Source organism: Pezoporus wallicus, unplaced genomic scaffold, assembly GCF_028554395.1.
Source record: "Pezoporus wallicus isolate ANWC-B61680 ecotype Strahan unplaced genomic scaffold, APGP_CSIRO_Pwel_v1 contig_4238, whole genome shotgun sequence".
NCBI lineage: Eukaryota > Metazoa > Chordata > Aves > Psittaciformes > Psittacidae > Pezoporus > Pezoporus wallicus.
This window is the reverse complement of record NW_026637932.1, coordinates 3,108,425-3,131,946: the sequence shown is the minus strand read 5'-3', so window position 1 is coordinate 3,131,946 and position 23,522 is coordinate 3,108,425. Positions and strand designations below refer to the sequence as shown.

At 58.5% G+C, this 23,522-nt stretch overlaps 2 protein-coding genes across 4 annotated transcripts; one reads left to right on the top strand and one right to left on the bottom strand.

Annotated features, from left to right (window-relative positions):
• Positions 1-805: 805 nt before the first annotated feature.
• On the top strand, positions 806-20,909 carry SNED1 (sushi, nidogen and EGF like domains 1). 3 transcript variants are annotated; one of them, XM_057408413.1, is made up of 33 exons: positions 806-1,157; positions 3,726-4,013; positions 4,491-4,631; positions 5,338-5,500; positions 6,377-6,502; positions 6,659-6,772; positions 7,699-7,812; positions 7,979-8,092; positions 8,231-8,347; positions 8,850-8,975; positions 9,257-9,361; positions 9,806-9,919; positions 10,073-10,189; positions 10,671-10,787; positions 10,869-10,985; positions 11,195-11,308; positions 11,391-11,564; positions 11,757-11,870; positions 12,607-12,720; positions 13,122-13,235; positions 13,320-13,433; positions 14,265-14,327; positions 15,511-15,694; positions 15,784-15,896; positions 16,418-16,696; positions 17,065-17,209; positions 17,417-17,487; positions 18,264-18,350; positions 18,591-18,707; positions 19,172-19,259; positions 19,832-19,915; positions 20,145-20,182; positions 20,593-20,909. In XM_057408413.1, the coding sequence occupies exons 1-32, from the start codon at positions 948-950 to the stop codon at positions 20,179-20,181; spliced, it is 4,095 nt and encodes a 1,364-aa protein (XP_057264396.1). In that variant the 5' UTR covers positions 806-947; the 3' UTR covers position 20,182; positions 20,593-20,909. The 3 variants fall into 3 exon arrangements, with proteins under 3 accessions (XP_057264396.1, XP_057264393.1, XP_057264394.1); XM_057408410.1 differs by having other exon boundaries at positions 14,031-14,327; XM_057408411.1 differs by lacking the exon at positions 19,172-19,259 and having other exon boundaries at positions 14,031-14,327.
• Positions 20,910-22,300: 1,391 nt separating this feature from the next.
• MTERF4 (mitochondrial transcription termination factor 4) lies at positions 22,301-23,522 on the bottom strand. Its single transcript, XM_057408423.1, has 3 exons — positions 23,185-23,522; positions 22,917-23,101; positions 22,301-22,830 (listed from the first exon to the last, which is right to left on the bottom strand). The coding sequence occupies exons 1-3, from the start codon at positions 23,486-23,488 to the stop codon at positions 22,471-22,473; spliced, it is 849 nt and encodes a 282-aa protein (XP_057264406.1). The 5' UTR covers positions 23,489-23,522; the 3' UTR covers positions 22,301-22,470.

Genomic DNA, 23,522 nt, shown 5'->3' with positions numbered 1-23,522 from the left:
TCTTTTCAATTTGTACCTCACAATTGTTACAGAAGAGCATATTTATACAGCAGGGCTGTAGAATAACACGGAAAACCTCTGGAGCCAGGGAATGGATTCTGACACCATCCCAGCAGCCAGGGGCAGGCGACAACTTTCTGTGGTTTTCCCAGAGCCCCATATAGGGCTGAATGATGGAATTCTCCCTCGCATTCCCCACTCCCTGGCTATGCCTACACACCCTGGTTGCTCCTGCTGCAGGATGGGCTGTTTGGGCACCAGGAGGTGGGAGGGGAAGGGGATGGAGCACTGAGCATCCCCCTTTTCACCCCCCTGACTCGATTCTTCAGCCCAACACCTGCCCAGTGGTAGCACCCGTGATTAACTATGAATTAATGATCAAACCCAGTGATGCTTTTCATTGGGGTCTCCCAGGGGGCAGCCCCACAGTTTTGTGGGAACTCTGGCTTGACAAAACCATTTGCTGGTGGTAGATGTGGGGTGGGTGTGTTGTTTCTTTATTTTCCTCCAGTGGAAACAAAGAGGCCCTTGAGCCTGGAGTGTAACTTAAAACATGGCATTCCTGAAAAGAATTTCCTGATAATATTTTTAGCACCTGAAAAAAAAAAAAAAGGGCAAAAGGAAGGAAAAAAAAAAAGCCTATAACACTTTTTTTCCCCCCTTTTCCACGTTTTCCCCCTTCCAGCCCCTGTTTTAAGGAAGCAGAGGGGACCCGCTGCTCAACTGCGGCCGCGGGAGGTGGATCCTTGGAGGGGGGTTCTACACCCGGTGTGTCCATCCCCACTCCTCTTGTAGGGCGCCCCAGCCCCACAGCGCTGCGCTTCGGGCAGCGGCCGCCGCCGCCATCTGCGAGCCCTGTGCCCGTGGACGGGCGCCGTTCCCCTGCCCCGCCATGCCGCGGCGGCCGGTGCCGGCGTGAACAGGCGAGCGGCGGGTCCCCGGCGGCCATGCGGGGCCTGGCGGGCTGGGCCGTGCTGGTGGCCCTGGGCGAGTGGCTGCTACTGCGGGCGGGCGGCGTGGTGCCGCTGGCGGATTTCTACCCCTTCGGGCCCGCCGAGGGCGACGCCGCCACAAGGAAGCAGGACGACGGCGGCTCCGAGTTGCGGCCCCTCTCTGTCCCCTTCCCCTTTTTCGGGGCGGGGCACACCGGCCTCTACGTGAGTACCCAGGAGTCCTCCCAGGGGCCTCCTATTTCCTCCTTTTATTTCCTCAGTGTCCCACTCGGGTGGATCCAGGTGCATCTGAGTTTCCATGGTTGGGTGGTCCCGGTTTAACTTGGAGCATCAGAAGAGTAACAGTGTGCTGAGAGCAGGGGAGATCCTGTGGGACAAGAGCCAGTGTGCCGTGACCCTTGCTGGGAGGAGGTGATGGCAAGGCTCCCAGTGTGATGCAGAATATTCAGCTGCCCTTTGAGTTGTGCTGCAGTGGGGCTTGGCTGGCCACTCGGCACATCCTGCTCCCTTTCCTCTCCTCCCTTTGCCCATGGGGTCGGACACACTGCTTGGAGCTCTGCTCATGTGCTCCCTTGCAGCCCCTGACCCACCTCGAGGGAGCAGTGGCCAGAGAGGTCAAGTCACACCTGGCCCATCATGTCCCCTGCAGCTGTGGCCATCAGGTCTAGGTTGACCCTGGAGCCTTTTGGCCAGTACTGGCTCTGAACGCATGCCTTGTGTCATGGAGTGGGGTCTGTGCTCCCCAAGTCAGCTCCCACCTGGAGCAGTGAATCCGCAGGCATCCTGGTCCCTTCTCTTTTCCATGGTTTGCTTTGGGCTGACCCGTAGTATGGACCCAGCTGGCTGAGGAGGGGCTGAGCATCACCTTGGATCTGGGCTCATGTACTGTCCCACTGCCTCAGCTAAGCACAGGAGGCCCTTGGTCCTTGCTGGCAGTGGTGTGGGTTTTTTTTCCACTAATAAAGGCATTAGCCCTGCCATTGAGTGGGAGGGACCTGGGCTTGGGGCTTGAGCCATGGTGGAAGGGACGAAGAGGTTGGAAGAAACCAGGGGAAGTGATGGCTGTCCCATACAGGGTCTAAGCACTGCTCTGGGACTTGGAGGAGCTGCAGGGCTCAGGGAGCACTGCGTCCGCCTCCCCAGAACCAAGAGCCCCTGGCTCTGCAGGGCCAGCTCACTGGGCATGGGGTCTGTGTGACAGGGCTGTTCCTCCCTAAGGGGCTTCTATGCTGGGTGAGCTGGCCTAGTACTGTGCTCACCTGGAAACCTCTGTTCTCAAGGACTGCCTCCAACCATCCCCTCCTCCTTTGCAAAAACCAGCAACAACAACAACAAAAAAAAAGCCCTTCTTGGCTCCAGCTCTCTCCCATCTTGCTTTAATCAGGGGAAGAATGTTCCTCCGCGGACACCGTGGGGTTACGGAGGCTTTGGGAAACAGGAATCCTCTTCCCCTTAGTCACAGCAAGGACTGCTCCGTGTTCACACAGAGGGGCTTGGGACCTTCCCAGGGCCTTCAGGATGCCAGCCCCGGCTGCCCCTGCCAGGTGGCATGCTGGCTCCCACATGGCTCCTGGCAGGACACTGGCTCCCAAGTCCTTGTCAACATGTGAGCGTGAGACTGCTGCCTGCTGCATGCCAGGGTTGCTCTCTCTGCTCAAGGGCTTCTTGCCGGCTCTGTGACTCCCCTTCCTTCGCCTTCGCACCCTGCAGCCCAGGGGATTGCTGGGTCAGTGCTGCTGGAGCCGGTATTACGTGCTGGGGGGGCTCAGCTGGGGGCCTGAGCTCCTGTCTGTGCTGCTGCCACTTGCAGGCAGCACTCTGGGCATGGGAGAGAAGCGCCTGGAAGCTGCTGGCCCCGCTGTAGTTGCCACTGTTGGCAAGGTCTCCTCAGGGGAATTTGGAGCCTGAGGGCAAGAGTGTTTCCCTTTGATCCTTGCTCCCTCCCTGCCTGCTCAGGCAACAATGCAGGCAGGAGTTTTCCCTCCCCTTCCTTGCTCCTGCTGTAACCCCAAGCTAGAGGGTAGCACTTTAGGCAGCAGCATTCACTATCTCCTGGGCTGAGGGCTGCCTCTGCCATGTATCCCTAGGCTAGGCATCCCAGGACCCTAATTATCCCAGTTAATTACTGCTGGGAAGGGCTTGGAGCTCCAAGTAGCTTGCTTTGGGGTGTCTGATATCTCCTGCTTTAACAACAGCAGCCTGCACTGGGGCTTTGCATGGGATGCACTTGGTCATCTGGGGACTATGAGCCTGTTAGCTCACCCAGTGCCACACATGCCAGCAGATGGATTACTGACTGCCAAGGCTTTCCCCTATCCCAGGCCGGTGACTTCCTGGCCAGGAGGGCAGTAACAATGCTGAGCCAAAGACTGCAGGCCCACAGGCTGCGTGTCAGCCCTTAGAGAGCAAGCGAGGCAGCCCCAGGTCCCCACCACGAGTGCTGCCGTGAGCTGGCCAAGCTCACTGGGCACTGTTTGTTTAAAGCGCTGGGGCCGCTGCAGTTTTCTCAGCTGTTTCCCCCTTCCCCTGGCCTGGGCGCAGTGGAGAACAGGGCTGGTTTGTTCGGGTGGCTGCCTCCCTGTAGCCACACTCGAGCAAGCGGGGGGCCGTGGGCGCTGGGGCACAACTCTGCTTCCAAGGGCAGGAAGGGGAAGCTCTCCAATATTTGTGGAAAGGGGGGTGGGAAGAAAGGTGAAATGGAAAGTGCCTTTAATACATTCTGCTGGCAGAAATCAACCGTGGCCACCCGTTTCTTTCCTTCCCTCTCCCCAGGTGAACAATAACGGGATCATCTCATTCCTCAAGGAGGTCTCCCAGTTCACGCCGGTGGCCTTTCCCATCTCCAAGGACCGGCGTGTGGTGGCTGCTTTCTGGGCAGACGTGGACAACCGGCGGGCAGGCGATGTGTACTACCGGGAGAGCACAGAGCAGTCCATCCTGGAGAGAGCAAGCAGGGACATTGCACAGTATTTCCCCGAGTTCCCAGGGTTTTCCGCACAGTGGGTCTTCATCGCCACCTGGTACCGAGTGACCTTCTTCGGGGGCAACTCATTTTCACCGGTGGGTAGCTGGGGCAAAGGAACCACGAGTTTAGGGGTAGAGTTTCTTTAAAAGGAGCATCTCAACAGAGCTTGGATGCTTTCCATGGCAGTGGTGCTCCTGCCAGCAGGGCTAAGCCATCCCCAGCAGCTCCCTTGTGATGCTTTGCCATAATGGATCAGTGCTAGGCTGGCAAAACCAAACCCTCCTCTCTGTGTTGCCTGAAGGCTGCAAATTGCCAGCGTCCCCCATTTTGGGTACCAGGAGCTGGTCGCAGACAGGGTTTGGTGCCTTTCTTCCAGAGGCCCGATAACTACATTTCCATTTTTCCTGCTGGCTGGGGTGCTGGGCAACCAACCCAACTACCCCTTCTAGCAGAGGAGGACTGGGGCTCAGAGAAACACCCCTTTGCTAAATGCTTTTTCCATCATCTCATTATCTTCTCACTGGTTTGCCTGCCATGCTCCTGCCTGCTCACTCTTCCCTTCTGTGCTGCAGGTAAACACCTTCCAGATAGTCCTCATCACGGATGGCAAGCTCTCCTTCACCATCTTCAACTATGAGTCCATCACCTGGACCACGGGTATGCACGCCAGCAGTGGGGGGGACTTTGCTGGGCTCGGCGGCATTGCAGCACAGGTAAGTGGCAAACGTGGTCCCAGGGTGCCCAGGTAGCACATCTGCCCCAAGAGCTTGCAGCTCCTGGTTTGGGTTTTTTGGAGGTGGATAGCCTCCCTTGCCATGTTTTCTTTTCTTTAAGTTGTTGAATATCCGTGTGTGCTCTGGCCTCCAAAGCTGAGACCGTACAGGGGGCTCTGAAATCCTGAAACCACAGGTCTTTGCCTTGGCTGCTGCCTTGTAGTCCCTTTTCCTTCCTAACCACAGCCTTTAAGAGCAGCTGCCACAGCCAGCACAGCTTTCACTTGTATTTATATTTCATCCTTGTGTTCGTTGTTGTGTTTAAGGCAAAAAAAATCCAATCCCCCACCCGCAAAAACCCCAGTACCCATTCGGATGTGTGAATTTACTGGCAGTTGATCTGTGCTTGGCTCCCTGCCTGCCAGCCTGCAGCAGGCAGGATGCTGCAGGTGGAGAGGAAGCGGATGGGTTTTGGATCCCAGGGGAGGGTCTCAGTGGGCAGCATGGCTGCTTTGCCCTGTCGTGCTGGCTGTCATCCTGGCACATGGACAGGGCTGAGTGCTGGCTGGTGCTGTGTGGACAGGGTCAGCCAGTCCGAGCAGTGCTGCTGGCAGTGTTGAGTGGCAGGCAAACAAGCCTTTGTGCTCCAGCTGCCTTCCTCTCTGCACTAGTGATGTCTCTTTACCCTCTGCCCTTGTCCTCCCAGGCAGGTTTTAACGCCGGTGATGGAAAGCGCTACTTCAACATCCCTGGATCCCGCACCGATGACATCGCTGACGTGGAGATGACGACAAATGTGGGTATCCCCGGGCGCTGGGTGTTCAGAATCGATGATGCCCAGGTGCAAGTGGGGGGCTGCAGCAATACAAGTAAGAGGACAGCAGTTAGGTTTATTTAACTCCCAACCCAACCCCATACTGTTCTCCAGCCCTGTCTTTTCCCTGCCTCAAACCCCCACCTCTACAGGGTGGAGGAGGCGGCTCAAAGTACTTGGGGAGGGAGGGGAGGCAGCCATGGGGGGGACCCTCCTCAGCACCTGCCATGGCTGGAGACATCACCCATGGGTGCCCCGGGACTGGGAAGGGGCTGGGAGAGCAAATGGGGAGGGGAGGAAGACTTTTGAGATGAAAAGAGCTTGCGGGGAGTGATAAGGGAGGCTGGGAAGAAGGTGACAACACACAGTGCAACCCCACCAGCCTGCTTCAGGCAGAGAAGGGCATGAGGGGCTGGCACCCTTGAAGGATGCATGCCTCCATGAATCTCAGGAGGTTGGGAAAGCCATGTGGAGAGCTGCTGGGTTCCAGCCTCCCCGATGGGGCTGGGGCACAAGGGCTGGGCCATGCTCCCCACCCCATGGGGCCTGACACATCCCCTTTCCCACACTTGATCTGTTTGTGTGTCGCGTGTTACCAGTGGGTTTGCTGTAGATGGGCTCTCCCATACCCTTTCCTTCTGCCCTGGGTGATAAGAAAGGGCATGTCCATGTGCCTCCAGCCTGAGGGGCTGACCCTCTGCAGCCTTTTCCCCTCCCATGGGAGGAATTAAAACTGCCCACTGTGTCCCAGGGGAGCCCATGAGGAGTGAACCCTACCCTGCTGTGAGGCAGGCAGCCCCTGTGGGCTCCCTGAGCGCTCTGGGGAGCCGGGTGGGTGCAGGGACAGCCCCTGGCGCTGGTGTGGCTGGAAGGCGGCGGGTGAGCTGTGCTGGGATGCAGGCTGATGCAGGGCCACCGCTTGTCCCCACAGCCTCTGTCTGCCTCACATTGCGGCCCTGCCTGAATGGGGGGAAGTGTATTGAGGACTGCATCACAGGGAACCCTTCCTACACCTGCTCTTGCCTGGCTGGCTTTACTGGGAAGAGGTGCCATGTCGGTGAGTGTGTGTCCTGAGCGAGCTCCTGGCACATTGCCGCAGGAAGCAGGTTTCATTCCTGGTGTCACTGCTGTGTGCTGGCAGTCTTTGTGTTCCTGTTCTGTTCCTGTTCTGTCCCTGTTCTGAGCTCCCGCCCCATGTGGGGCTGTGTTTCAGATGTGGACGAGTGTCTCTCCAACCCATGTCAGAATGGAGCCACGTGTGTCAACGGTGCTGGCAACTTCAGCTGCATGTGCCCACTGGGCTTCAGAGGTGCCAACTGTGAGACCGGTGAGCATGGGGCCACCAGCACAGCAGGGCTGGCTGTTTGCTGTGCTTGAAGAGCTAAGACCCAGGTTTGGGGAGCACTGCTGCTCTTGGGAGCACTCTTCAGACTGGGGTTCCTGCAGCAGTTTGCAACAGCCAGCTTGGATTTCAGCATGCTGCAGGCAAAGGAACCTTTGCTCTGGCCACAAGCCCTTCCTGCCCTTGGCAGCGCACACTGCTGAGGGCTCAGCTCAGTGCTGCTGCCAGCACTTCTCCCTGCTGCCCTCCGCTCCTTCAGTGAGAGAAGCTGGCAGTTAGTGTTAAACAGAAGTCTTGGAGGCCCTGCTTTTGCAGGTGATGCTGTGGTCCTGAGCCCTCTGAAGTCAGTGGGGACTCTCCCGCTCCCTGACAGGTCTTTGGTGGCCAGTTTCTCCTGCTGCTGGCCTCCATCCCCCCAGTGGAAATGCTGCCAAAATGTTTGGCTCCCAGCAAGCCTCTGCACTGGTGGAGAAGGCGAGCAGGGAGCTGACTTTCGAGGAAGGGAGGGAGGAATTCCCAGACCGGCATGCTGGCATCCAAGAGGTGCAGGGGGATGGAAGGGCTGAGCTGCCCAAGGAAGGTTTTGGGAAGAGCTGGGGCTGGGACATGGCCACTGTCTCCTGCCAGAGGGTGCATTGGTGGCTCCAAGCTACACCGTCTGCTCAGCCCCAGCATCGCTGTGTGTGCAGAGGCATGTGCCAGCCCTGTGCCTGTTTTGATCCCCCCCTCTTTTCTTTTTTCTTTTCTTTTCTTTTTTCTTTTCTTTTTTCTTTTCTTTTCTTTTCTTTTCTCTTCTCTTCTCTTCTCTTCTCTTCTCTTCTCTTCTCTTCTCTTCTCTTCTCTTCTCTTCTTTCTTTTTTCTGTTCTTCTCTCTTTTCTTTTCTTTTCCTTTTCTTGGTGTTCCCCTGCAGAAGAGCTGCCATGTGAGAGCAAAGTGTGCCACAACAGCGGGACGTGCCAGGCAGTGAATGGGACAGCAGTGTGCTTGTGCCAGCCAGGGTACACAGGGGCAGACTGCCAGACAGGTCTGTGGCATGGGGAGGAAATGGGGCACCTCACGCCTTAGCAAACTGCTTTCCCACCATGCTTCAGCCCCAGCTGGAGTTTTGGAAGGGGAGTGCTCAGGATGGGAAGCAGTGGGTGAACCAGCTGTACCTGCACCTAACCGCCCCTCTTGACCTCTCCTTGCAGAGCTGAACGAGTGTGAGTCCAGCCCATGCCTGAATGGTGGGCATTGTGTCGACCTGATCAATAACTACACCTGTATGTGTCTGGAGCCCTTTGTGGGACAGCGCTGCGAGACAGGTGCCTGCTCCTGCATCCTGCACCACAGAATGACCCATGTCAGGGACTCTGTCCCCAGTGCTCAGCTGGGCCATCACGGCCCTTCTGCCTGGGCTGGGCTCTGCTCATTTCTTGCTCACTTGCTTTCCCCCTGCCCAGACTCATCTATCTGTGAGGACCGGAGCTGCCGAAACCGGCAGACGTGCAACTACATCCGCCCAGGCCGCTACATCTGCACGTGCTCCCCGGGTTATTATGGCAACAACTGCCAGTACGGTGAGCAGAGGTGCACCTTGCCCAGCCTGCCATGAGAGCTGTTTCTTGGGGAGCTGGGTGGGAAGGGCAAATTGCTGAAAAGGGGCTGCGTCAGACATAGGCACTGCCGAAAGCTGTCAGGCAGCGTGTAACTTACAGAATGGAAAGATTTCTTCACTGAAAGGGTGAACAGGCTGCCCAGGGAAGTGGTGGAATCACCGTCCCTGGAAGCATTCAGAAAACATGCAGAAGCCCTTAATGACACGGTTTAGGGGTGGACTTGGCAGTCCTGGGGTAAAGGTTGGACTTGATGATCTTAAAGGTCTTTTCCATCCTAGTTGATTCTATGATTCCGTGTGTGCAGGGGTTGTGGTGATGCCGGGGAGGGAACTCCTTGCAGCAGTGCTGCTCAGCTGCAGTGGGGTCTTTGGTGTGGACCAGTTCTGCACTGGCTCCTCTGGGGCAGAGCGTGTTCCAGCCCCATGCTGGGATGGGTCTAGCTCAGTCTCCTTTTTCCCTGCAGGCGGGCCCCGCGTGCCTGGCGCCTGCCTCTCCCAACCCTGCCAGAATGCGGGCAGCTGCTTGGAGACAGAGCAGGGCTACCTCTGTGAGTGCCAGGAGGGCTACACCGGACAGGACTGTCGAGACAGTGAGTATGAGGGGGAGTCTCTCCAGTGGGGTTTGGCATCTCTAGGAGAGCCCTCACATTCCTAAGAGGGAGAAGCAGCAGCCTCTGAGAACCTGTTTGGTGCTCCTGGACTGAACAGTGGGTCCATCCTGCTGAAGGAGGCTGTGCCTGGGTGTCTGGAGGGGCTCATAGCTGCCACCCACCTGAGCTTCCCCTATGGATGGCATCCAGCAAGGCTGCTTGGCTGTCGCAGCCCCACAAGGGAGAGGGGTCCTGGGAAGCTCCCATCTTCTCTCATGCAGAGCTCTCAGAGGGTTGCGAGTGTCGCAATGGAGGCAGTTGTCTGGAGGGGAATGTCACCATCTGCCAGTGCCTGCCTGGGTTTTTTGGTCTCCTCTGTGAATTCGGTAGGTAAAGGCTTCTCACTTCCTACATTTGCTCCCTCTCCAGGATGCTTGAGCCAGGGAGGCTGTGGTCAAACAAGGAGAAACTCTGCCCATGCCTGAGCCTAGCATGGTGCCAGGGGTATGCCCTGAAACATTGTCCCTGGTGAGGAGGCAACACTTCCATCTCCCAACACTCCCCCTTGAGCTGTGCCTCTCCCAGCCCTTTGTCCCAGCCGGCTTTTCTGGGTGGGATGGGAACCACAGTCTTAGTGTGCTCCTGCTCTGAATCTCACTGGGCATCCAGGCTGGCCCTTGCTGTTTGCATGGTCTGTGGAGTGGTACAGAGAGTCCCTCCCATCTCTTCAGACCTGGCAAAATTAGGAGACCCCCCCATTTCTGGCCAGGCAGCCAGCTGGGTGTCCTGCCACCAGCTGATGGAAACTGGTGCTGTCCGTGTGTTTGCAGAAGTCACCACCACCCCGTGCAACATGAACACGCAGTGTCCGGATGGTGGGTACTGCATGGAGTATGGTGGGAGCTACCTCTGCGTTTGCCACACTGACTACGGCACCAACCACAGTGAGTCTCGTCTGTGGGGATGTGGGACCAGCCCTGGGAAGGAACACAGATGAGGGCAGGGAGTGTGATCAGGGAACACTGTCATCAGCTGGGGAGCAGCCCTCACACCGCTGGTCCTACATCGTCATTGATGCCCTGTGTTTGGCTTTGCAGCAATGCCATCCCCCTGCGACTCGGAGCCCTGCCTGAATGGGGGGTCCTGTGAGGTTCGTGATGACTCGTACATCTGCGAGTGTCCTCAAGGCTTCCTTGGCAAGCACTGTGAGAAAGGTACCTGCATGGAACTCTCTGCTGGCCCCAGGATCTGGCAGGGGGTGGGAGAAGAGTGGCTGCTTGCTGAGCTGCAGCTGGAAGTGGGCACCAGGTATCCCACCCCACACATGGAGGGAAGATTGCATGTCTGCTTTCATGGCCTGACAGTCACAGCAGCTGATCCAGTTGTTTTGTTTCCTGCACAACACCATCAGTGTTGGAGGTGGTTTTGCATGCTTGAGCTTTGGGCCTCAGGAGCAGCTGCCAGTGTCCTGGCGTCACATGTCTGTGGCCTCCTTAGGTCCTGGCACAGAGAATCATAGCATGGTTAGGGTAGGAAAGGACCTTAAGATCATCTAGTTCTGCACGGGGTTATTCAGCAGTGTTGGGGAGGCCTGGGTGCACTCGGTGTTCCTGCAGCAAGGGGTTTGGTGGGAGGCAGTGGCCTTCGGGATGTGGGCAGCAGTGGGTAACCCCTTGCTCTCGGTGTTCTCTGCAGCCAAGCCACGGCTCTGCAGCACGGGACCCTGTCGCAATGGGGGCACCTGCAGGGAGGCAGATGGCGAGTACCACTGCTCCTGCCCCTACCGCTTCACTGGGAAGCACTGCGAGATCGGTACGGCCTCCTGCCCCCCGCCTGGGACGTGAGGCAGTTGTCCTGCTCACTGCTCAGCTCCCACCTGCCCTCTGCCCCCAGGTAAGCCAGACCCCTGTGCCTCGGGGCCCTGCCAGAACGGGGGCACCTGCTTCCACTACATTGGCAAGTACAAGTGCGACTGTCCCCCAGGCTATGCTGGCCGGCACTGCGAGACTGGTAGGTGTGAGCAGGGTGTGCCAGTGCCAGGGAATGCTTGGGGAGGTGGTGGCAGCAACAAGCAAGCCTCCCTGCTTGCTTTGAATCCCCTTCCCTATAATTTGAAGCACTTTGGATCTCATTTGTACCCTGCAGAGGTGGGGGAAGGGAAGTGGCTCTTGTTTCTGGGCTCTACCAGCCCCGCAGCAGTCACTCTGTTCTTCTTCTAGTGCCCTCCCCGTGCTTCCTTAGCCCCTGTGAAAACGGTGCTACCTGTGAGGACCTTGGTGAGGGCTATGCTTGCACGTGCCCCATGGGCTATATAGGGAAGCACTGCCAGACTGGTAAGGGCTCTGTGCTGCCCCTGCCAGTCAGGGGCTCGGGGTGCCTCTCCAGGTCCTGCTCAACACCCCCATCTCTCCCCAGTGGTTGACTGTGGTACTCCCAGTGAGGTGAAGCATGCCCAGGTGTCTTTCAACTCCACCAAGGTGGGCTCTGTGGCTGAATACCAGTGTGAGCTGGGCTACACCCTCAGCCAGCACAACCACCCTCGTGTCTGCCACTCACCGGGTGTCTGGAGTGACCCCCCTGAATGCAACGGTGAGGAGAGCTGGGGAGCAGCTGAGCCCTGGGGTACTGTTCCAGTGGGCTGTGGCCATGACCCTGGCTTGGTGACCCCAGGGCATGTACTCTGGTCCTCCCCTGTCTGTGTCTGCAGACAGATCCTCCCGGAGACCCCTCCTCAGTGCTCATGTCTCTTACCTTGTCTCTCCCCTGCACAAATACCTGCAGAGATCAATGAGTGCCAGTCCCAGCCCTGTCTGAATGGTGGTCAGTGCAAGGACCGCATTGCTGAGTTCCTGTGCTTGTGTGAGCCAGGTTACACCGGCCAGCATTGTGAGTCAGGTAAGAGAGAGACCATGACAGGTACACTCCAGGGCTCCTGGATGCTGCTCCCAGCCAGCTGAAGGAGCTGGCAGGGCTATGAGGGCACATGCACTACTTGTGTCTCCCCTACTAATGGATTCTGTCTGCATGGGCATCCCCATCACTGACAGGGCACTGACTTACCCTTATGCACGTTAAGCCCATGTGGAGAAGCCCCAGATCTTGGGATCTGGGTGGGAAGTGTCCCTGGGGCTTCAAAGCTATTGGCCAGGGTGGGATGGGGCGGGGGGAAGAAGCAGCTTGTGGTCATGCTGTGCTCCTGTGTATGCACATAGTCATGGTTGCATGTGGACACTGGCAGAAGGAGATAACAGGTAGTGAAAGGTCTGGTGAGACTCTGTGGCAGGCAGCTCTAGCCCTGCTTAGGAGAGGATGGTGGTGGGAAGAGGTGGGATGCCTGCTGGGGATCAGAGGAGGGCACATGCCGCAGTCACCTTATGGGTCCTCTTGGCACAGCCCTAGATTGCCAGCCATACCGGGTGTTCCTGAGGACATGTCCCTATGCCCAGCTCCCACTGCAGCCCCTGTACAGGGGCAGACATGGGGTAGTGGGCTCTTGATGGCTCCGGGAGCAAGTGATGTGGGGAGAGTCCACACCCTGCAGGGGAAGCGCTGCCTCTCCAGGTCTCCTCATTCCCTGCTGCTGGCCCTGTCTTTGTGCTGAGCTGGTGCCTTTCTTCTTGTCACTCCCCAGATACTGACGAATGCCAGTCGGAGCCCTGCAAGAATGGTGGGACCTGCCAGGACCTCCCTGCATCCTTCACTTGCTACTGTCCCGAGGGCTTTGTGGGGACCCAGTGTGAGACAGGTAGGGACTCGCACTTCCAGTGGGAGGCTGGGCTGTGGGCACTGGGACACAGTCGGGACCTGTACTGGTTGCCATGTTGGGCACTCTGTCCCCAAGCCATTACACTAGGCACTCGCTGCCTATTGTGCCTCCTTGCCTGTGGTTCCAGGGACAGAGCTGAAACTGCTCTGGTGGGGAAGGAGCAAAGGACAAGATGTCCACTGGTAATGGATCCCCTTTTGAAGGCATCCACCCCTGCCAGGGAACATGGCCACCATGGCACTTGGGTGGGATTCTGGACCCAAAATGGCTGTGCTGAGCCCTGGGCTACATGTCCATCCTGCTGTCCCTTGGGAGGCCATTGCCTGGCTGATGCCATGCTGGGGGCCTCCTGCTCACCACCATCCTTCTCCCACCTCCAGAAGTGGACGCTTGTGAGTCAAGCCCTTGCCAGAATGGAGGGGAGTGTGAGAGCTACAGGGGCTCCTACCTCTGCGTGTGCCCAGAGGGTTTCTTTGGCTACCACTGCGAGACAGGTGAGGTGGGAATGAGCAGCTTGGTGCAGGGCGGCCGATGGCTGGCTAGCCACCTCTAATGCCACCACTGTGGTACCTCCGCAGCCAGCGACCCATGCTTCTCCAGTCCCTGTGGGAGCAGAGGCTACTGTCTGCCCGGCAACGGCACCCACAGCTGCACCTGCAAAGTCAGCTACACAGGCAAGAGCTGCGAGAAAGGTAAAGGCCCTCAGCAGCAGCACCAGGACGTGCGTGGGGCTCGACACTGGCCCAGCAGTGGCCACTGCCCGTGTGGGGCTCGACGCCATCGGGGACCAGCAGCTCTCCTTGAGGCGGGCAGGGCTGAGGCCGTGCCTCTGTGGGGGGCAGCCCAGGCTGTGCCAGTGCCTCGGGAGGGCGCCGAGCCACTGCTGCGGACACCAGGCTTGGCGTGAGGACGCTGGGGACAGGTTTGCCTGGCCTCCTGCAGCAATGGCGATCCCGCAGGACGGGAGGCTGAGGTGTTCGAGGGAGGCCTCTCGCTGCCGGTACCAGCCTCCCGGGGCCCCTCGCCCTGTCTCGCCGGTGCCATTGGCCTGGCAGATGGTGGCAAGCACTGTGCCACTGTGTTGCAGTGGCTGGAGTGCTCCTGGTGCTCCTCCTGTGCCCACTGGGCAGGTGGCAGCTGGTGCCTGCAGGGCCCCTGCTGGGTGTGCGAAGGGAGAGAGCAAGGGCCCCATGCTCCATCACTGCTGCTCTTGCCTCTTGCTGCTGGGGTCTGTTCTGTAAAGATTCATGGCGTTACCTCTCCCCTTTGCTTTTGCTCACACCCTGAAGAATTGCTGCCACCAACCTCATTAAAGGTGGAAAGGGTGGAGGACACTGGTGTGTTGATTTCTTGGCACCCACCTGAGGACGCAGCTGCCAGGCAACTCATTGACGGCTACGCCGTGACGTACGTATCCTTCGACGGCTCTTACCGCAGGACAGATTTTGTGGACCGAAGTCGTTCTGCCCACCAATTGCGGGCACTAGCCTCCGGCAGAGCCTACAATATTTCTGTCTTTTCAGTCAAACGCAACGTGAACAACAAGAATGATATCAGCAGGCCCGTCATGCTCACCACACGCACTAGTGAGTAGTGTCCCCAGGGGGATCAGGTCGTGACCACGCGTGGCTCCCGCAGGCACTGGGGCTTGTGCTGCCTCCTCCGTGCCACCGGCTCCAGCCGCAGTCCGGGCCTGTACAGAACCCCGCTGGGTTTGGTGGTGCAGATCCTAAAATGCAGACATGGGGGGGCCTTTGGAAAGCACTTGGACACAGAGAATTGATGTTCCCTTTGCTATGAGGTAAAGGGGACTGAACCCCCTGTGGCTCACTGGGCTTCTGCCCAGAGGCTGGTAAGGGAGCCGGCAGTGGGGACTGTTTCTGGATCCTGTTCACCAAGGCCAGGCTGTGCCTGCTGCACTGGTTACTCGTCACTAGCCCCAAAGTAGTGTGAGTCCCCAGTGCTGCTTGGTTGAGCTGGAGAAGCCCCCATACCAGCCAGGCAGTGGGGGCTGGGTGATCTCTGCTGATAGTGAGCCCTGCAGGAGAGTCTCCCACCCCACCATCCTGCCTGGCTCAGTGTGGGGATGTGCCAGAGAAGGCAGGGGCTGGCAGAGACCTCTGCTCAAGGGCAGAGGAAAAGGGGCACAGTGATGCCTCTATGAGGGCACAGGCAGGCAGAGCAGCTGCAGTTCTGCTTTCTAGGGCAGGCAAATGTAGAAATCGAGTGCAAACTGAAGATGGAGGGGATTAGACCTAGAAAAGCTGCCCTCTAATGAGAGGGGGATGGTGGCAAGAAAGCCCATGGGCCACATCCCCTGGAGTGTGTTGAGACCGAGTGAAGGCCAGGGCAGAAGGCAGGCATGGCACTGGGCACAGCAGGAGCCTGCACCCCTGGCCACAACACCCTGGGAGGCTTCAAGCTAGGGTCAGATGCCAGGGCAGTGAGAACTGGGCTTCGTATGTGGCTGGGCCATATGGCAGGCTTAGGACCAAGCTGAGGCACTGCAGCCCCATTGGAGCTGAGGGGTAGCGCTGGGGCCAGAGGACAGCCCCAAGGGTGCAGTGGATGGCATGAGGCCTTGCAGGCAGGCAGATGCCTGCCCGCAGGTAGCGAGGATGGGAAAGCATCAGTCCAGCTGAGCTGCTCCTGCTGGGAAGTCAACCCAGATGGGAAGGCAGGACTCCCCTTGCAGGGGTGTGGGGAAGAGATGGGGCGACCCACAATGAGCAGCGGCTGACCACAGCCCTCTCCGCTTGCTCCGGCCAGGACCGCGTCCGGTGGAAGGCTTTGAGATCATGAACGTGACAGCCAGCACCATCACGGTGCAATGGGCTCTCCACCGGCTCAAGCACTCCACTGTCAGTAGGGTGCGTGTCTCCATCCGCCAACCGGGGGACCTGGCAGACCGCACCGTGGAGCTGAACAGCAGCGTGGCCAAGTACACCTTCCTGTGAGTGGGGCAGCAGGCAGGTGCTGGGCCAGCTGGCCCTCCCAGCCTGCCCAGCTTACCCCTGCCCAACCTGCCTTCCTCCTCCACAGGGACCTGCAGCCAGGAGAGAAGTACATTGTCCATGTCACGACACTGAGCGGCCTGGGGACAGAAGACCACCTCTCGGAGAGTCTGGCCACGGCTCCCTTCCACGTATGGACAAGTGAGTGGGGTTGTCTGCCACCTCCTGCTGTTGCAGGGGCCCTGAGGCTTGGCAGGGGCAGGGCAGCTGCAGCTTGTGGCCAGCAGGAAAGCTGCAAGCAAGGGAGGGTAAGGTGCGAAAGCCATCCGCCTGTCTGGCAAGCATAGCGGGCAGGAGCTGTGCAAGCAGCCTTGGGGAGTGGCAGGAAGGGCTGCGGCTTGTCCTCCCCTGCCAGATGGTTTTCCTTGCCCAGGACCGGCATGAGCTCAGCCCCGTGCGAAGTCTGCACAGGCCCAAGTTGCTCCCCTGTGTACAGCAGCTGGAGGGTGGTGAGGGCCAGACTGGGTGCCAGGGTGCAGTGAGGCTCTGCGCACCTTGGCAGGGACCCAGCGCTGAGGATCTCCTGCTGGTGTGTTGCATGGCTGGTGCCGGGCTGAGGGCTGGCCAGGGCACGCTTACAGGGTGGCATGTGAGCAAGTAGGGCAGTCACAGTCAAGTACGTGAGTGCTAACCTTTTTTTCTCTGGCTGCTGCCTTCCCCAGAGCCTCTTCCCCCCCAAAACCTCACTGCCTCCCGTGTCACCACTACGTCCGTGTCCATGGCATGGGAACAGCCACCTGCCGGCGCCGTCGAGGGGTACATCATCAACGTCACCACCACTCAGAGTGTGAAGAGCCGCTACGTGCCCAACGGGAAGCTTGTGTCCTATACGGTGCGAGACTTGCTCCCTGGGCAGCGGTACCGCTTGTCTGTCACAGCTGTGCAGAACACAGAGCAAGGCCAAGTGCACAGTGAGCCCATCTACCTCTACGTCACCACATGTGAGTGCCCAGCTCGCTGGGGCTGGGGTTTGCTGCAGCACGAGGCAGTGGGTTAACAAGGCAGTGAGGCAGGGGGTTGGAGGCTAGTAGATCAAGAGTTCTGTGCTCATGGCGACTTGCCACCCCAGAACTGGGTGCTTGCAGGAGGTTCTGGGAACAGGAGGTGGGGGTTTCAGGATGCTGCCTCTGTTAGGGGAGTGCAGATACTTCACTGGGAATGGCACTCACAGGCCAGCCTTGTGGAGGGTGTACACGTATCCCCAGGCAGCTCTAAACAGCATCCTGGGTACAAGGGGCCTGGCTGGGAGCTGGGCTGCCATGCAAACTCATGGCTTGCCTCCCACTGAGTCTAACCGTTTGGTCTGCAGTGCAGAGGGATGGGGCTCTAGAGAGACGGTGGAGCCAAGCTGGACACCCCCGGGTCCTGCGCAACAGGCTGCCTCCAGCTTTTCTGCCTGAGCTCCGCTTGCTAGCAGATCACAATGCAGCTGAGGAGCCCTCACCAGCTCCCAGGTAGGCACTGCTCCTTTTGGTTGGCCCTTTTTCCCAGCTCCTGTGTCTGGGTGCACACATGATCAAGTCAGTCATGCTTCTGCTGTGAGCAGGTCCCCTGCGCTGCCCAGGACTCACACTGAACCCTGCATCCAGCCGTAGACTGTGGGATGGTTATGGCTTGGGGGACCCGCAGGGCCCCATAGCTTCATGGCTCTTCTGTCCCAGGTTCACCGAGCTGCTAGATGGCAGAGGGAGGATCAGTGCCAGGTTTGGCAAATCCATCAGGATGAAGACACGTAAGCGCTCTGAAGCCTTTCTGCTCACCCTCACCCCCTTCATCCAGTGTAATTTCCTGTGCCTATCCCCAGGACAGGGTGGCAGCTGGGCAGGCTGCTGTAGGGATGGTGGAGCCATAAAGGAAGGCAGGCAAACACCTGCTCTGCTTGCTAGATCCCTGCCCAGGGAGAGGGGTGACTCAGAGCCAGTAAGGAAGCCCAGAGAGGGACCCTCACTGATGGGAGGCAATGCTGGCTGTGGTACAGGCTGCCCCTCCCCTGCCAGCAGCAGCAGTAGCCCAGGCAGTGACCCTGCTGCCCTCCAGTACAGGCCCTGCCTGCCTAACAGCCCGAGACCCCACTGCCAAACACAGCCTCACACTCGAGGAGGATGCCTGGGTGAGAAGCCCCTCACTAGCCCAGGACCAGCCCCCCATTTGCCATCCCTGGAACACCAGGGATCCAAACGCCATCCCCAAGATCTCCTGCCAGGCCTGGGAACCCCATGCAATGGGGTAGGAAAGGGGTCTGGCACACCTGACAACAGCCCTGGGCTTGCCATGTGTCTCTGATCTGCTCCTGCCCCCCCAGGGGAGGCACAGCCCTCTATGCCCCACAGCCCTCCAGGAAAGGGGAGATGGTCACCCTAATTCTAGGGATGCCAGCTGGGAAGGGCTAAACCGCTGCTTCAGGCCTGACCAGCCCCCTGATGCTGTGGGCAAGCTGGATCCCATTGGAGGGGCTGCCTTTGAGTCTGGCTCTGACTGGAGGTGACACTGGACTCTCTTGTTGCTCAGAGCCAGATGCTCCAGTGAAGCTGGAGAACATGGAAGCATCCAGCCACAGCAGCCTGGCACTGCAGCTACAGGAGAACAAGAGCAAGAGTAAGTCTTGGGGGGAGACACATGAGCAGCCGGGCCTGGTTCAGGCCTTGCAGACAGGCAGAGCACTTGGCGCCAGCCTGCCTCCATGTTGCTGCCCTACCAGGAGTCCTGCCCTACCAGTCCCTGCCAACTGCCCCATCCCTGTTTACCCACTTACGGCTCTCCCAGGGAGTACCCTGGCATGCCAGTGGGGTGGGCAGGGCTGTGCCATGGGGTCTGACAACTGTTATGTTTTTGCAGGTGAGGGTCAGAACTGCTCCCTGAACCCCTGCAGGAACGGAGGCACCTGCACCAGAGATGTTAAGTCCTACCACTGCAGCTGCCGCCCGGGGTTCAAGGGCCGGCTCTGCGAGCTGGGTGAGTGCTAAGCTACTGCTGGGGGGCGAGCTCCCTCTTGCACAGGATGGCTTGTGCCCAGCCTGGAGCTGTCCTGGCCACAGGTCTCCTGGGGTGCAGGTCACCGAGCAGCACCCAGCCCCTCTCAGCCAAGGGTGCTCCCACCATGCCCAGACTCTGCTAGAGAGGGAGGGCTATGCTCTGCTCTTGTCAGTTTGGGCAGATCAAGGAGTCCAGGTCTGCTCCCGGCCAAGGCGTCCACCTCCACCAGCCAGCCTTGCAACCCAGGCCCCTGCCCTTCCCATGCAGTTATCTGGGCACTGCAAAGCTGGGGGCTCTGCTTCTCCTGGTGGGCCAGCTCTGTTGGGCCCAGCCCCCCAGGACAGCAAAGGGGCAGCCAGAGGGGTTTCCCTGCCCATAGGCCACAGGCAGGAAGGGCCAGAGATGGGCTTGTTGGTAGCTCCCCTCTCCTATTCCCCAAGCAGCCTGCAAGAAGGTGCCGCACTCGTGCACACGGCTGTACTCGGAAACCAAGTCATTCCCTGTGTGGGAAGGAGGTACCTGCCACTACCTGTGAGTACTGCCTGCGTGTTGTGCTCCCCCCCTTCCCTTGTGCTCAGAGCCAGGGATGTGTCCCTGCAGCTTGGCTCTGGGGAAGGGAGCGCAAGCACGAGGCCGTCTCAGACCCCAGCTGGCAGCTGCCCCCTCCCCAGTGCAGGCTGAACAGGTTTGTGTGCCCTCAAGTCCCTGGTGCTGCCCCACCAGTGGTGTTTCAGGGCAGGATACTGCTGAAATGACAGCCCCCGTAGCAGTGTTACCCACCTATGTGTCATTGAGGTTGTATTTGGTGTGCGTGGGCTCCCCCTGCCTGCTGCCTGCCAGCCCAGTTCCATCTGTAAGCAGAGGGCTGGGCCAGCCCTGCTGCAATACCATGGCATGAGGGGGGGGTGCATCTGATTTGCGTCCCCCACACCACCAGTCTACCTGTGATGGAAGCACAAGGGCCTGGTGTGTGGAGCCAGTCAGTTCTGGCTACCGTAGCCTGGAAGGAAATGGGGGAGATCCACAGATTACCCCCCTTGTACTCATAGAAGCAGACCTGTCCCTGTTATTCCTTCTAACTTGCCCCTCCGCTCTGTGTGTAGGTACAGGAGAGTCTACAAGGTACACCAGGATGTCTGCTACAAGGACAGCTGCAAGAGCACCGGTTCCGAGACAACAACCAGCAGGTAAAGCTAGCAGCAGCAGACCAAGCATTGTCCTTCCTGTGGCCCAGGACAGGGCGATGCAGTCAGTGTCACTGAGCATGTGTGGGGGTGCCTGGGCTTAGCCTGGACTGGGAGAGGCACTCCATGCAGAAGAGGGTGCAGGGAGCACACAAGAATGGCTCAGACGCCAGCTCTGCATTGCCCTCCCTGAAAGCGATGGCTGACGGCACTCTCCTCTCTTCTCTTTCAGAAAACCAAGCACCAGTCACACACTGAGGAAGTCCTAAAGTAAGTACCTGCTCTAGACACTCCTTAACCATGGGCAAAGAGGGGCAGCTCCTGCATATCCCACACAGGGAGCTGGGGAGGATAGGGGTGGAAGCCAGAGCACAGTCCAGGCTCACACTGCCACGCTGATGGGGCATGAGGGCTCTCCAGCTCCTACATTGGTTTGGCTTGGGCATGCAGCTGAGGGCTCCCGGTTGTGGTGGGGTGGAAAGGCAGAAGGGAATGCCCTGCTTCCCTGCGGCTTTACAGCCCCATGAAAAATAGATTCCTGCAAAGAAAGAGGCTGGGCACTGGAGGGTGCAGATCCCCCATCTCCCAGTCAGAGATGTGTGCATAGAGTGGGAAGAGGCAGCTGCAGGGCTTTTGGGGGACTGTACATACCAGCTTATTCTCCTCCTGCTCCTTCACAGGATTCAAACAAGTAGAAGCTTCATCTTTCCACTTCTAAAGGGTTTTCTTTGTAACACCAGGAAGATCAGATCTGCTCACTGGGTTGAACACAGCAGGGGAACCTTCCTGCTTGGCATCAGCCTCTCCTTCTTCTCCAGGCAGTCAGGGATTCACAGCCAGATAGGCATACTGAGCAGCACTCCCTTCCCTCCACTGGACCAGCACTGCCTTTGCTCTGGCTTGCCCTACTCTAGCTGTCTCTGCCCCACAAGGAGCTGAGCGCTGGTGTCCTGCAGCAGCTGGCTGACTGCCCCCCAAGTGACCAGCCTTACTGTCTGCCCCCCCCCACCAGCTGCTCTGCACGAAGGCTTCCAGCTCTGCTCAGGCTCCCTGCCAACGGCATCTGCACCAACCTGTTTTTGTAATCCAAAGCTATAAATTACCCATAACCCCTAAATAAAACAGTTTAATGCAGACCAGAAAGCTGTAGCTATCACCTGAAATATGAGCCCATAGCAATCTAGTTGGAGGAGACTTTCCCAGTGTAGACAAGCTAGAAATGGGGAGCAACTCCCCTTAGCAGTGAGGGGAGCACAGGCACTGGAGTCGCATCCCCATCTCCTCTGCTCTAGCGGGGAAATTGAGGCAGCTTCTCCTGCCTGCCTGTTTCCTTTGCTTTGTAAACTCCCTGGTTTAACCAGCTTTCCAGTTTAGAAAGCAGTAGAGCACCTAGAATGAATTTTAAGTGTTCTGTACAGCAGAGTTTCGGTCATAACACCATGCTATGTGCCTCTAAGCCAGTGCAGGGCACAGTACAGGCTCAGGGACAAAGCGGTGCCCCCTGCCACCCCCTGAGCTGCTCCCCACAGAGGAGCAAACCAGCATGCAGCACTGCCCCACCAGCTGCAGCAGGGCAGGCAAGGAAAATTGTAGCTTAGAAACATTCCTAGTTTTTGTTTGTACGACAACACTAGTTAAACATAGATTTGTGTATTACCATACACAGTGTATATTATAAATTAATACATACCAGAGATATATCGTAGTTATGGTATAGAGTGTTATTTCCCCAGCAGCGTTCTGCAAGCATTGCAGGGTGCTTTGCTCTTCAGCCACACATATCAAGCTGCAGCCCAGAAGCTGCTCTCAGAGCAGAACAGGCCCAGGACTTTCAGTGCTCCTGGCACCATCCTCTCCCTCTCAGTAGCAGCTGCCCAGGCTTTGGGGAGCAACAAGGACACTGTAAAGCCACAACCAGAAGGGCCAGGTGATGTGCCCCGCAACATGAACACTGCAATCCTGCTTCCCCTGGACATGAAAAGAAGCCAGCCCCTGCCAGGAAGAGCAGAGTAAGGGGAAAGCCACAAAAGCCTCTGCTATCCACAAGGGAGGGGAAGTTTTGGGGCCATGGTCAGAAAGTGTATGCACCCCAATCTTGTCAGCCATGAAACCAACATGGACTGCAGCAACAGCAGTGGCCCTGCCATGGGATAGTCCCATGATCTGCTCCTGCAGTGACAGGCAGCGTGGTGCCGCTGTGAGCCGGCACAGCAGCCTGCCACTTCCTGCCCCACCACCAACACACTATGTACTGCAGCCAGAAAATTTTAACCTAGCCTTGGAAATAAATTAGTTATTTTGATTTTCTTTTCCAAATAAAAACACTTTATGGAAACTGGATTTTTTAAAGTAGTTGGTCAATGAGGAGGAACGAGAGTTATTACTGCATTCTTATACATGGGATTTATTTTAATCCCTCAGTGGGGCTCCAACAAATGGAGCCCTGCAGCCACCAAGGCATGTGCCTGTGTAGGGTGGGGGCCCTGAGCACCCACAAGTGCAGTGGGACCTGGGAGTGCACTAGCATAGGAGCATGGGCATCTTGGAGCCTCACCTTCTCACTCCCGGGCTGGTTTACTTCCTTCACTATCAAAGTCTTCATCTTCCTCTGTGTACAGAGCATCCCTGTTCTCCTCTTCTTCTTCCTCCTCTTCCTCCTCTCGAGCCAGCAGTTTCTTGAAGACCTCAAACTCCTCTGGAGTAGAGTGGGCCAGGTTGGCCAGGAAGTCTTTCTCCGATAGCTGAATGATGTCTTTCAGTTTGGGGTTATTAGTTTGGGTCTGGCCTTTGTACGGGGTCTGGTAGAGGCCCCGGCGCTCCAGGAAGATGTGCCGGTTCCTGAGCTCAGCAAAGGGCATTCGGAAAAGGCGGGCCTTCACCATCTCCTTCTGCTGGACTCCCATCCTGAAGTACACGTACTGCGGGCGGGACGGGGTGGCTCATAGTCTCCGGGCCCTGGTACCCACCACGCAGGAGACGCGTCCCCCGTGGCCGCCCCCCTCACCTGGAAGTGGTGGTGGAGCTGGTGCGGCTCCTCCAGCAGCACGTTGGGACAGGTCCATAGCACCTCCCGGAGTTGCTCCGCTGTGAAGAGGCACCGCTCCCGCAGCAGCCGCACCGCCGCCGCCATCCTCTTCCGGGGCAAGGTGAAGAGCTCGGGGCAGCGGATCAAGGCCCGCTGCAGCTGACCTACGGGGGCCGGCGTGAGCGGGACGGAAGGTGCCGCTTCCCGGTTACCGCCATCCCCGCGTACCCCCGCTGCTCTGCCCTACCTCCGTCGAGCCCCAGGCGCCGAAGCTTTCCCGCGCGCTCCTGCAGCTGCTCCGTCGGCATCCGCAGAAGCTCCGGCCTCCGCTCCAGCAGGCCGAGGGTGGCCTCGGCGTTGAGCCCTAGCAGCAGCAGCTGAGCCACCGCCGCCTCCCGGCGCTGCGGACTGAGCCGGGACTCTACGCCTAGGAGCCGCTGGGCCTGCTCCTGGCTGAAGCCCATGGCCCGCAGCCCCGCCGCCTCCCCGCAGGAGCGGCGGGGGCACAACCCCGCAGCTTGCACGCAGCCCCGCAGCAGGCGCCCCGCCATGCCCGGCACAGCGCGGCCGCCCCGGGGAGGGGCC